Below are 12097 nucleotides of genomic sequence, written 5' to 3' on the forward strand. Positions count from 1 at the left end.
CAGCAGCCCTGCCCTAGGCTCTGTTTGATTGTGCTCCTGTGTCTCAGCCTGTCTCACCCTTCATCTGTGGTGCTGGCTGGGCAGTGTGGAAGCCAGATCTGAAATGTCTATGTCCAGACCTGGTCGGTCTTTATCTGCGCTTGCCCCTTCTGGCGCCATGGGAGTGATTCAGAAAAGCTTCAGGTACAGTTTACATTTAATGTGGTCTTGCTTTTAATACATTTAGGAGGCTGTAATGGCACAGCGAATATAAAAAACGTAGAGGCCTCTTTCACACTTCCATCTTTCAGCTCCCGGCACAATCCGTCTTTTTTTGAGAATGTAAAACCCTGCATTTTCCCATAGACTTGCATTAGCGACGGATTGTGACGGATGGTCGTCCGTCGCGCACTGGATCCAGCAAAAAAAAAAAAAACGGTCTGCCAGGCAGAGAAAATGTTCAGAGGAAAATCGGTCAGGGACGCATCCTGCGCTGTCCGTCACTGCTTACAATGGAAGCCTATGGGCGCAAGACGCGTCGCTGCCTGTGAAAAGCAGGAATCCAGCGACGGGTCCCGCCTTTTCAAACTGAGCATGCGCGGAAGGATTTCCGGTACAGGGAATTTCTCTCTCGCTCTCTTTCTCTTTTTACTATTGACTGCCTCTGCAACATCAATAGTAACAAGATAGAATGTGAAAAATAATAATTAAAAAAATGCAGATTTCTCACTTTCTGGCGTTCCGCGCAGCGGTGCTCCCGGCAGCTAGCGTTACTTCCTAGTACATTGCGAAATCTCTCGAGACCGCGACTTCTCGCGAGATTTCGCAATGTATTACCAGGAACGCTAGCTGCCGGGAGCATCGCTGCGCGGGACGCCGGTAGGTGAGAATACTGCGGGTTTTTATTATTTTTTTTAACCTGGTTTGTGTTGTGTATCCGTTTTTGCAGCGGAAAACCGCTGCGAAGACGCATCCACAACAGGTGCACATAGGCTCGACGGGTCCGTTTTCCCCATCTGCACAGATTCGGGAGTCGGAGGTGTGACAGAAGCCGCTCCATCGCCCTCACACCGTGCGGAGAGGAGGCCGCGGGCGGTCCAGCCCGGCGCACACAGGGTTACGCTCCCTCAGACGCTCTCCAGCGGTTACCAGCCTTTTTTTTTTACCAGACGTCTTGGCCACGCCCACTAAAAGGATTTTTAGAGCAAAGCAAAGGCTATAGGCGGAGGAGGCGTGTCCGCAGCACCGCCGCCGCGCTGTGATTGGTCCGTCCGGAAGTGAGGGAGCGCACATGTATAGCGCTGATAACTGGCACATATGGGCTATTAGCAGAAGCAGGTGACGTGATGGTGCCGCCAGCTCCGCTCAGCGGAGGGTTAATGCTCCTCAGACGTTCTCCAGTGGTTTAGGGATTTTTTTTTTGTTAGTTTAGATTGTAAGCCACGCCCATAGTAAGATTTGGAGTCCAATGGTAATCAGGGGGCTGGACCGGCCGGGTCGCTTCTGGGCGTGTCCGCGAGTGTGATTGGTCAGCGCGGCAGTGACGTAATGCATATGAAGCGCTCTAATAAGTAGTAGATTGGGAAGTTTGGCAGAAGGAGCGCTCGGCGGAGCGGCTGCAGTGTGGTCCCGGGCGCACAGGAGCGGCGGCGCAGCAGCAGCATCATGGTGCAGCAGGTAGACAGCCTGGAGCTGGACAGCAGCCACCCCGCAGACACCGAGGAGGGGGAGTTCATGGCGGGCAGCCCGGCAGCCTTGGATGAAAGTGACCCGGACTGGTGCAAGACGGCTACCGGTCACATTAAGCGCCCCATGAACGCGTTTATGGTCTGGTCCAAGATCGAGCGGAGAAAGATCATGGAGCAGTCCCCGGACATGCACAACGCCGAGATCTCCAAGCGGCTGGGCAAGCGCTGGAAGATGCTGGACGACGGCGAGAAGATCCCGTTCATCCGGGAGGCGGAGCGGCTGCGGCTCAAACACATGGCCGACTACCCCGACTATAAGTACCGGCCGCGGAAAAAGCCCAAGCTGGAGGCGTCCGCCAAGCAAGCCGTGGGGCAGAGCCCGGAGAAGAGCCCCAGCGGGGGGGGCATCAAGGGCAGCGGCGGCGGCAAGAGCTCCGGCAGCGGCGGCGGCGGCGCCAAGAAGTGCCCCTCCAAGCTGAAGAGCGGCGGCAAGCCCGGGGCCAAGTCCCCGCACCACTTCCCCGGCATGGACGAGTACGTGTTCGGCCACCTGAAGGCCAGCAAGGCGGTGAAGTGCGTGTTCATGGACGAGGAGGAGGACGACGAGGAGGAGGAGGAGGACGAGCTGCAGCTGCGGATCAAGCAGGAGGAGGACGAGGAGCCGCTCACCCCGTACAGTGCGGCCAAGGTGCCGGCCAGTCCCACCCTCCGCTCCGCCGCCGAGTCCCCGGAGGGGGCCAGCATGTACGAGGAGGCGGGCCAGCCAGCCCCCGGCGGAGCGGCGACCCCCGGCAGCAGGCTCTACTACAACTTCAAGAACATCACCAAGCCCAGCACCGCGCAGCCGCCCACCGTCACCCTGGCCCCGGCCCGCATGGCGCCCACCACTACCTCCAGCGACAAGGACGACCTCCTGTTCGACCTGAGCCTCAACTTCACCCAGACCCCGCTGGCCCCCAGCGAGCTGGGCCCCTCAGGGAACCTGGCCCTCTCCCTGGTGGACAAGGACCTGGACTCCTGCAGCAGTGAGGGCAGCCTGGGCTCCCACTTCGACTTCCCCGATTACTGCACCCCCGAACTCAGCGAGATGATCGCAGGGGACTGGCTGGAGGCCAACTTCTCAGACTTGGTATTCACCTACTGATCAGCCATTCTCTTACATTTTATTTTTTTTTTATTATTTTTTTTTTTTTGTAATATTTTTTTTTTTTTTTTGGGGGGGTGCTATGAACAGACAATAAGATGGGTTGAGTAGACCTTTTTTTTAAGAAAGGGGGATATTGGGGGGTTGACTTTGTCCCTTGCCTGCCATTTCTGGCATTCACTGTAAAGAAGAAGATGGAGAAAATAGTGTTTTTTTTTTTTTTATTTTTTTTATTTTTATTTTTTTGATGATCAACGGTCTGGAAAATGTTGTAGAAATGTATATTTCTTGGCAGCTGAGCTGATTCTCAAGGGGGTCATTGTGTATTTTATTATTTTTTTTTTTTTCTATACTCATTTCAAATCTGGAAGAAAAAAAAAGACTTGCAAGAAACTTTTTTTTTTTTTTTTTTTGGAGGGAGAAAACTGATCTCTTCTATGCATCTGAATATTTTTTTTTTTTTTTCTTTCAAAGCTGCAGGGAGCTGAAAACAAAAAAAAAAAAAACCAACCAACCCAGGACAACTAACACTAAACTGTGAACTGATGATATCACAAAATCAGGAGTTTTTTATTTATTTTTTTTTGTCTCAGATAAACAAAAAAAAAAAATAATAACAATGTGTATGGTTTTCTCAATGTGATTTTAATTGCCAACTTTTTTTGTACCTTGTTCCCTTTTTTTAATACCTCCTTGATTTTTTTTTTTTTTCAGACAACCCAGACCTCAAATACAAACCGAAAAAAAAAAAAACACACAAAGGGAAAAAAAAAAAACTAAAAAAAAAAGGTATTGAAACATTTTTGATACATGACACAGACCTCAGTCTTTTTTAAAAATTTAAAATATTTTCAGGCGTATTTTTGTACAGTTGAGAGAGAGAGAAAAAAAGGGAACATTCCTGCTGTCATTTTGCTTTTTTTTATTTTATTTTTTTCAGTGAGACCTTCAGGCACTTCCTATGTTTTATGTTTTTTTTTTTTTTTTAAAGCATGCAATTAATGTCGATACGATAATGTCCTGATCTAAGGATTAAAATGGGAGAAAAAAGAAAAATAATCTTTGCATCAAAAAAAAAAAAATGCTAATAATACTTAAGGCCTTGTGGTTTTAAAACACATTTTTTTTTTTTTTTATGTACAGCTATAGTTCAGATTTTGTCCAATATTTGTAGGTAAAGATTTATTGAAATGGTGACATAGACCTCAGAGCTGTTAGCTTGAAGATTGTATATGTATTTGTAATATAGTAGGATTCTATGTATATCATATGCTGTGATTTAATGTGGATGGGGCCTGATAGTTACAAAACTGGATGCTGGATTTTTTTTTTTAGCATAAAAAATAAATAAAAATAAAATACAAAAAAATAATAAAAAATTAAAAATTTTTTTTTTTTAAAGAAGGCACATACTAAGATTTCTAAAATGTGCAATATAATTGGAAAAAAAATGGATTAGAAATAATAATAATAAAAAAAACCCCTGAATACAGACCATCTGCATATTTTATAGCAAATGATGGATGAACAGACTCGTGCACTGTCTCCACATCATTGCCTGTTTTTTTCCTAATGCTGAAAGTCTGTATCTTGATGATTTTAATAAATCAGCTGGAACTGATGGAAACCGCTTGTGGTGTCAGAGTGCTTGTAGGGTGATGAGTGCTGGGGGCAGGGGGGCGACTTCATCCCTTTTATGTCCAAATCTTGTCTTATATGTTGCTCTGTCTCGGGGGCTGGTTAGGTTTCCTATTGTTTTCTCATATATGTCATCATCGAGGGGGGTGTTGGGTTTGTGAACTGTAATGTTACTGTATATTCTATCTCCTTGTTTCATGCTCCATCCAAGGGGGTGTGGAGCGACCGCATCTTTTATGCCAAAAATTCTGGTGTAGCTCTGATTATCGCATTATTATCATGAAGGGGGGGTGTGACACAAGTACAGTATCATATCATTGTGTATATTTAACAATTGGATCTAATATTTTTATTTTTTATGTTCTTGCCTTATTTATTGTAAATATCTACAATTAAGATTAATTTACACCCCCCCCCCCCCCCGTCCAATAATCACATATGTGCAGTATCCTATTCTCTAGGTTTGGGCTGAGCTGTCATAAAGGGTGACATCATGTCAGTGTTCTGTAATGGGTGGGGGTGTGTCCCTGCCGGATACTTCTACTAACATGTTCCGCCACATGCATGTCCTATCATGGTGTATAGATAAGATAGAAGAGGTGATTATTGTGGGGGGGGGGGGGGGAGACATTTTTTTGTGTTTATTTATAATAATTCTATAGCATATGGGGGATTATATAATCTTGCGTGATCGTTACTGGGGAATGGGAGGAGGTTAGGTTAGTCTTCACCAATATAATTATCAAATATGCATTTAATTAAATATTAGACTTTAGATGTGTAATGTTGTGTATAAAACATTGCATCTTTTATATTCTATAGTCATGACTAAAGCATTAATGTGTATATATGGTATATAGAATCACACATGTGCCAAGGAGCATGCAGATCAGTCACACACATGTGCCAAGGAGCATGCAGATCAGTCACACACATGTGCCAAGGAGCATGCAGATCAGTCACACACATGTGCCAAGGAGCATGCAGATCAGTCACACACATGTGCCAAGGAGCATGCAGATCAGTCACACACATGTGCCAAGGAGCATGCAGATCAGTCACACACATGTGCCAAGGAGCATGCAGATCAGTCACACACATGTGCCAAGGAGCATGCAGATCAGTCACACACATGTGCCAAGGAGCATGCAGATCAGTCACACACATGTGCCAAGGAGCATGCAGATCAGTCACACACATGTGCCAAGGAGCATGCAGATCAGTCACACACATGTGCCAAGGAGCATGCAGATCAGTCACACACATGTGCCAAGGAGCATGCAGATCAGTCACACACATGTGCCAAGGAGCATGCAGATCAGTCACACACATGTGCCAAGGAGCATGCAGATCAGTCACACACATGTGCCAAGGAGCATGCAGATCAGTCACACATGTGCCAAGGAGCATGCAGATCAGTCACACACATGTGCCAAGGAGCATGCAGATCAGTCACACACATGTGCATGCAGCAGCCGCCCCCTCCCTCCCCGCCTTGTAGGTAGCTGAGGATACTGGAGACATGCATGGCAGCAGGAGGGGATGCTGGGCGTGACTGGGTGATAAGACTCCAGACAGGGGCTTCATGCCTCAGTAACATGACACTGGCTCAGTGCTTTGTATGCAGTCAGTGTAGGTATCCTGACCTATGCGCTGACCCCCTCCACCCCCCACCTCCTCCTTTCTATTCCTTAAATATCTGCATTATTGTTTTTTTTCCTTTGCCCTAATGTGTTGCAGATCTAACTGATCCATGGACCTACTGCAATCTACAGAGCCGGTTCTAGGAATATCTAGCGGACTGAGAGCTTTTAATTATTTACATCCATGGCGGAGGGTGGGGGGCAGTGATGGTCTAGTGCGCCGTAGACATTCTCCTCTGTCTGGCTGCTCTGTGTAACCCCATACGATGAGTGCCAGTCACTGCCGAGGTGATCCGTGCACCCTGGTGACCCAACCTGAAGTCTCCCTTATCGCGGTTGAATGTGGTCTATTGTTTCCTGTTATCAGCCACAGGGTGCTGAGTGTAGGGTTCATTGGGACACTGACAGTCCTGGGAAATATCTAACCCCCAGGATCACTAGGTTATAGGTTATCACTTACAAAAAAAAAAGTATGTAATTTTTTTTTTTTCACGTATGTTTCGTGTGTGTGTGGTTTATGCTTGCCAATAAATAATATATAACGTGTATATAAACACACGCCTACATAATTAACATGTAAAGTGTGTGGTTTTTATATATCCATTAAATTATGTCAAACATACACGTATTTGGTTCTAGAAATAGACGTTTGTGTGTATGCATGTAAATAATGTTTGTAAATTACAAAGTGTGTGTGTATACATATATTTCCGTGTGTATATATAGATTAACATGCAAAAAATCTGTGTGTATATATATATATATTTTTTATATATGTGTATTACATTTTGTAAGATGTGGTGTGTGTGTATATATATTAGATCAAAATGTATGAATAAATTATGTAACGTGTGTGCTATGTAGCAGAGTGTGTGCATGTATGTAGTTAATAGGTAGAGTGTGTGCATGTATGTACATAATAGCAGAGAGTGTGTGCATGTATGTACATAATAGCAGGTAGTGTGTGTATGTATCTACATAATAGCAGGTAGTGTGTGCATGTATGTAGTTAATAGCAGGTAGTGTGTGTGTGCATGTATGTACATAATAGCCGGTAGTGTGTGCATGTATGTAGTTAATAGCAGGTAGAGTGTGTGCATGTATGTACATAATACCAGGTAGAGTGTGTGCATGTATGTAGATAATAGCAGGTAGAGTGTGTGCATGTATGTAGTTAATAGCAGGTAGAGTGTGTGCATGTATGTAGTTAATAGCAGGTAGAGTGTGTGCATGTATGTACATAATAGCAGGTAGAGTGTGTGCATGTATGTGCATAATAGCAGGTAGAGTGTGTGCATGTATGTGCATAATAGCAGGTAGAGTGTGTGCATGTATGTACATAATAAGTGTGTGCATGTATGTACATAATAAGTGTGTGCATGTATGTAGATAATAGCAGGTAGAGTGCATGTATGTAGTTAATAGCAGGTAGAGTGTGTGCATGTATCTACATAATAGCAGGTAGTGTGTGCATGTATCTACATAATAGGTAGAGTGTGTGCATGTATGTACATAATAGGTAGAGTGTGTGCATGTATGTACATAATAGGTAGAGTGTGTGCATGTATGTACATAATGGCAGGTAGTGTGTGCATGTATGTAGTTAATAGCAGGTAGTGTGCATGTATGTACATAATAGCAGGTAGAGTGTGTGCATGTATGTAGATAATAGCAGGTAGAGTGCATGTATGTAGTTAATAGCAGGTAGAGTGTGTGCATGTATCTACATAATAGCAGGTAGTGTGTGCATGTATCTACATAATAGGTAGAGTGTGTGCATGTATGTACATAATAGGTAGAGTGTGTGCATGTATGTACATAATAGGTAGAGTGTGTGCATGTATGTACATAATGGCAGGTAGTGTGTGCATGTATGTAGTTAATAGCAGGTAGTGTGCATGTATGTACATAATAGCAGGTAGAGTGTGTGCATGTATGTAGATAATAGCAGGTAGAGTGCATGTATGTAGTTAATAGCAGGTAGAGTGTGTGCATGTATCTACATAATAGCAGGTAGTGTGTGCATGTATCTACATAATAGGTAGAGTGTGTGCATGTATGTACATAATAGGTAGAGTGTGTGCATGTATGTACATAATGGCAGGTAGTGTGTGCATGTATGTAGTTAATAGCAGGTAGTGTGCATGTATGTACATAATAGCAGGTAGAGTGTGTGCATGTATGTACATAATAGCAGGTAGAGTGTGTGCATGTATGTAGATAATAGCAGGTAGAGTGTGTGCATGTATGTACATAATAGGTAGAGTGTGTGCATGTATGTACATAATAGCAGGTAGTGTGTTCATGTATCTACATAATAGCAGGTAGTGTGTGTGCATGTATGTACATAATAGGTAGAGTGTGTGCATGTATGTACATAATATTAAGTGTGTGCATGTATGTACATAATAGGTAGAGTGTGTGCATGTATCTACATAATAGCAGGTAAAGTGTGTGCATGTACGTACATAATAGGTAGAGTGTGTGCATGTATGTACATAATAGCAGGTAGAGTGTGCATGTATGTACATGATAGGTAGAGTGTGTGCATGTATGTACATAATAGCAGGTAGAGTGTGTGCATGTATGTACATAATAGCAGGTAGTGTGTGCATGTATGTAGATAATAGCAGGTAGAGTGTGCATGTATGTAGATAATAGCAGATAGTGTGTGCATGTATGTAGATAATAGCAGGTAGTGTGTGCATGTATGTACATAATAGCAGGTAGAGTGTTGTGCATGTATGTACATAATAGCAGGTAGAGTGTGTGCATGTATGTACATAATAGCAGGTAGTGTGTGCATGTATGTAGATAATAGCAGGTAGAGTGTGCATGTATGTAGATAATAGCAGGTAGTGTGTGCATGTATGTAGTTAATAGCAGGTAGTGAGTGCATGTATGTAGTTAATAGCAGGTAATGAGTGCATGTATGTAGATAATAGCAGGTAGAGTGTGTGCATGTATGTAGATAATAGCAGGTAGAGTGTGCATGTATACATAATAGCAGGTAGTGAGTGCATGTATGTAGTTAATAGCAGGTAATGAGTGCATGTATGTAGATAATAGCAGGTAGAGTGTGCATGTATACATAATAGCAGGTAGTGAGTGCATGTATGTAGTTAATAGCAGGTAATGAGTGCATGTATGTAGATAATAGCAGGTAGAGTGTGTGCATGTATGTAGTTAATAGCAGGTAGTGAGTGCATGTATGTAGTTAATAGCAGGTAATGAGTGCATGTATGTAGATAATAGCAGGTAGAGTGTGTGCATGTATGTAGTTAATAGCAGGTAGTGAGTGCATGTATGTAGATAATAGCAGGTAGAGTGTGTGCATGTATGTAGTTAATAGCAGGTAGTGAGTGCATGTATGTAGTTAATAGCAGGTAATGAGTGCATGTATGTAGATAATAGCAGGTAGAGTGTGTGCATGTATGTAGATAATAGCAGGTAGAGTGTGCATGTATACATAATAGCAGGTAGTGAGTGCATGTATGTAGTTAATAGCAGGTAATGAGTGCATGTATGTAGATAATAGCAGGTAGAGTGTGTGCATGTATGTAGTTAATAGCAGGTAGTGAGTGCATGTATGTAGTTAATAGCAGGTAATGAGTGCATGTATGTAGATAATAGCAGGTAGAGTGTGTGCATGTATGTAGATAATAGCAGGTAGAGTGTGCATGTATACATAATAGCAGGTAGTGAGTGCATGTATGTAGTTAATAGCAGGTAATGAGTGCATGTATGTAGATAATAGCAGGTAGAGTGTGCATGTATGTAGATAATAGCAGGTAGTGTGTGCATGTATACATAATAGCAGGTAGTGAGTGCATGTATGTAGTTAATAGCAGGTAATGAGTGCATGTATGTAGATAATAGCAGGTAGAGTGTGTGCATGTATGTACATAATAGGTAGAGTGTGTGCATGTATCTACATAATAGCAGGTAGAGTGTGCATGTATGTAGATAATAGCAGGTAGAGTGTGTGCATGTATGTAGATAATAGCAGGTAGAGTGTGCATGTATACATAATAGCAGGTAGTGAGTGCATGTATGTAGTTAATAGCAGGTAATGAGTGCATGTATGTAGATAATAGCAGGTAGAGTGTGTGCATGTATGTACATCATGTTCGCCGCAGGTTTTGTGTTCTTTACTCCCCCTCCCATGTAAGAATAATGCTAATTCTCCCCCTATCAGCCCACTGCCCTCCTTTTTGAGCCTGTCGCTATCAAAGAAAAGGAGCAGACACATGTAATGATGCTATGACTGCTGCTCCTGTAACAGGAGAGATTACATCATTGTATGTTGGCATGGAATAATAAGCTTGGGATGGGAATCTAATCCCTTAACAGTATGTCATCGCTTACTTATAACCCTGCACATATGAGCCTCTGCGCGGACTCGATTTCTGGAAACGCTCTTCTATATTATAGAATTAGACACACAATAGCTGGTGGATCCATTCTGTGCCATTAGCTGGACGCATTGTAGAGTAATATTTCTAAAAGGGACTTTTTTTTTTTTTTTTAACGCCTTTCTTTCTATTCATGGTTTAAAAAAAAAAAAGGATTACTGTGCATCTGTTCCTGAATAGTGGTTCTGGCAAGCCCCAACTAGACCAACAGCAGGAGCGAGAGATAGCCCCCTGCAATGGTCAGATGGTCTACAGGACATTATTGGATGGCCACAATAAAACGGAGCATCTGTCTGAAAAGAAACCAAATGAAGATTTGCTGGAAGAAAAAAAAAAGATCCTTAGCAAATGCCTGCACCCTCAGGGCTTTCCGCTTGTGGTGCCTATAGCAGGCACAGGAGGTGGTTAGACAACATCCATCAATACCATTCCTCCCCTCCCCCCAGCAGACAGCTCTGTGTCTGCTTCCTACACACAGGACTAGAAGCATGCACTGAGGAGAGATGGATAGGAAAAGCTAGACATTCTTCATTATCAGCAGCAGCGGTAAACCACCCCACATTGTAGCGGAGGCTGCATTGTGCCTCTAGTCTTGGGGTCTACTACTTCGGGGCAGAAATCGAGAGAACTCATTTTGTAGCTTTGTATCTGTGGAAATGAAGGCAGCCACTGCCTCGGGGGTTTGGATTCTGTAATTTTTTTTCTGCAAGGATGACTAGCAGGCGCTGTCAGTCTCCAGCCTGTCTGTCACTCCTTCGGGTACAGGAGGATCATTCAGGCAAAAGTAGAAGGTAAAAGGGGTAACGTATCCCCTTACGGAGAGGGAGATTCTTCATCCACTCCTTACGGAGAGACATTCTGGTTTGGTTTTTATCCTAAGTCGTGGCAAAGTTTGGTGACAAATGTTATGCCTTAGACTCCAGTCAAGATCCTCTCAAACAGACAAATTAGATCTCACGCTTTGCACTGATGGAAGGCTAAACCCCTAAACATGTGTCTGCAAATTGAGATTCTGGTTTGGCTTTTATACAAGGTTCATTAAAGGGTCGACAGTGACCAACGTTCTCCTTTATAGACCCCATTCATAAGCCTCTCATGGAGCCGAATCAGATCTCCTGCTTGGCAGTGAGGAGGGGCAACACCCCGAAACGTCTGGCAGGGAAAGTTCTCTGGGTTTTGGATGGTGATAGGATATAATTCACTTTGCTGTGGTAGTTAGATATAGGCTATGGTCATCAAACTGAAAAGATGCCACATGTAAAGGGATAAAAGGGAAACCTAGGTCCATTCACTCAGCTGCCGGGCATCAAGAACTTGTGCATGACTCTCCAAAATAACTGCAGCATCGGCAATAGGGATGAAGACTTGGCCCAACGGTTATATAGTATGGGAGAGGAAACCAACATGGGGACCTTCTGTCCTTGGATGGCAAACTCTCCCGGAACCATAACAACAGCCCATGCTGATCTTTAGGGCGCTCTATATTCTGTTTTAGGGCTTGTTTCCATTTGCGAGAAACACGTCCGTGTCTCGCATGTGGAAACGAAGCTCTGGTGCTGGCACTCCGGAGCGGAGCGTGCGGCTGCATGT

The 12097-nt window shown here is 43.8% G+C and overlaps 1 protein-coding gene across 1 annotated transcript; it reads left to right on the top strand.

Moving 5' to 3' along the window:
- The first annotated feature begins 1570 nt into the window (after positions 1–1570).
- SOX11 (SRY-box transcription factor 11) lies at positions 1571–4438 on the top strand. Its single transcript, XM_069728051.1, has one exon. The coding sequence runs from the start codon at positions 1645–1647 to the stop codon at positions 2809–2811; it is 1167 nt and encodes a 388-aa protein (XP_069584152.1). The 5' UTR covers positions 1571–1644; the 3' UTR covers positions 2812–4438.
- Positions 4439–12097: the final 7659 nt, after the last annotated feature.

The sequence above is a fragment of the Ranitomeya imitator genome, chromosome 5, assembly GCF_032444005.1.
Source record: "Ranitomeya imitator isolate aRanImi1 chromosome 5, aRanImi1.pri, whole genome shotgun sequence".
NCBI classification, from domain to species: Eukaryota; Metazoa; Chordata; class Amphibia; order Anura; family Dendrobatidae; genus Ranitomeya; species Ranitomeya imitator.

Bases quoted from the DNA above. Each gene is read 5' to 3' on its own strand.
- SOX11 (XM_069728051.1), top strand. From the start codon at position 1,645: ATGGTGCAGCAGGTAGACAGCCTGGAGCTGGACAGCAGCCACCCCGCA.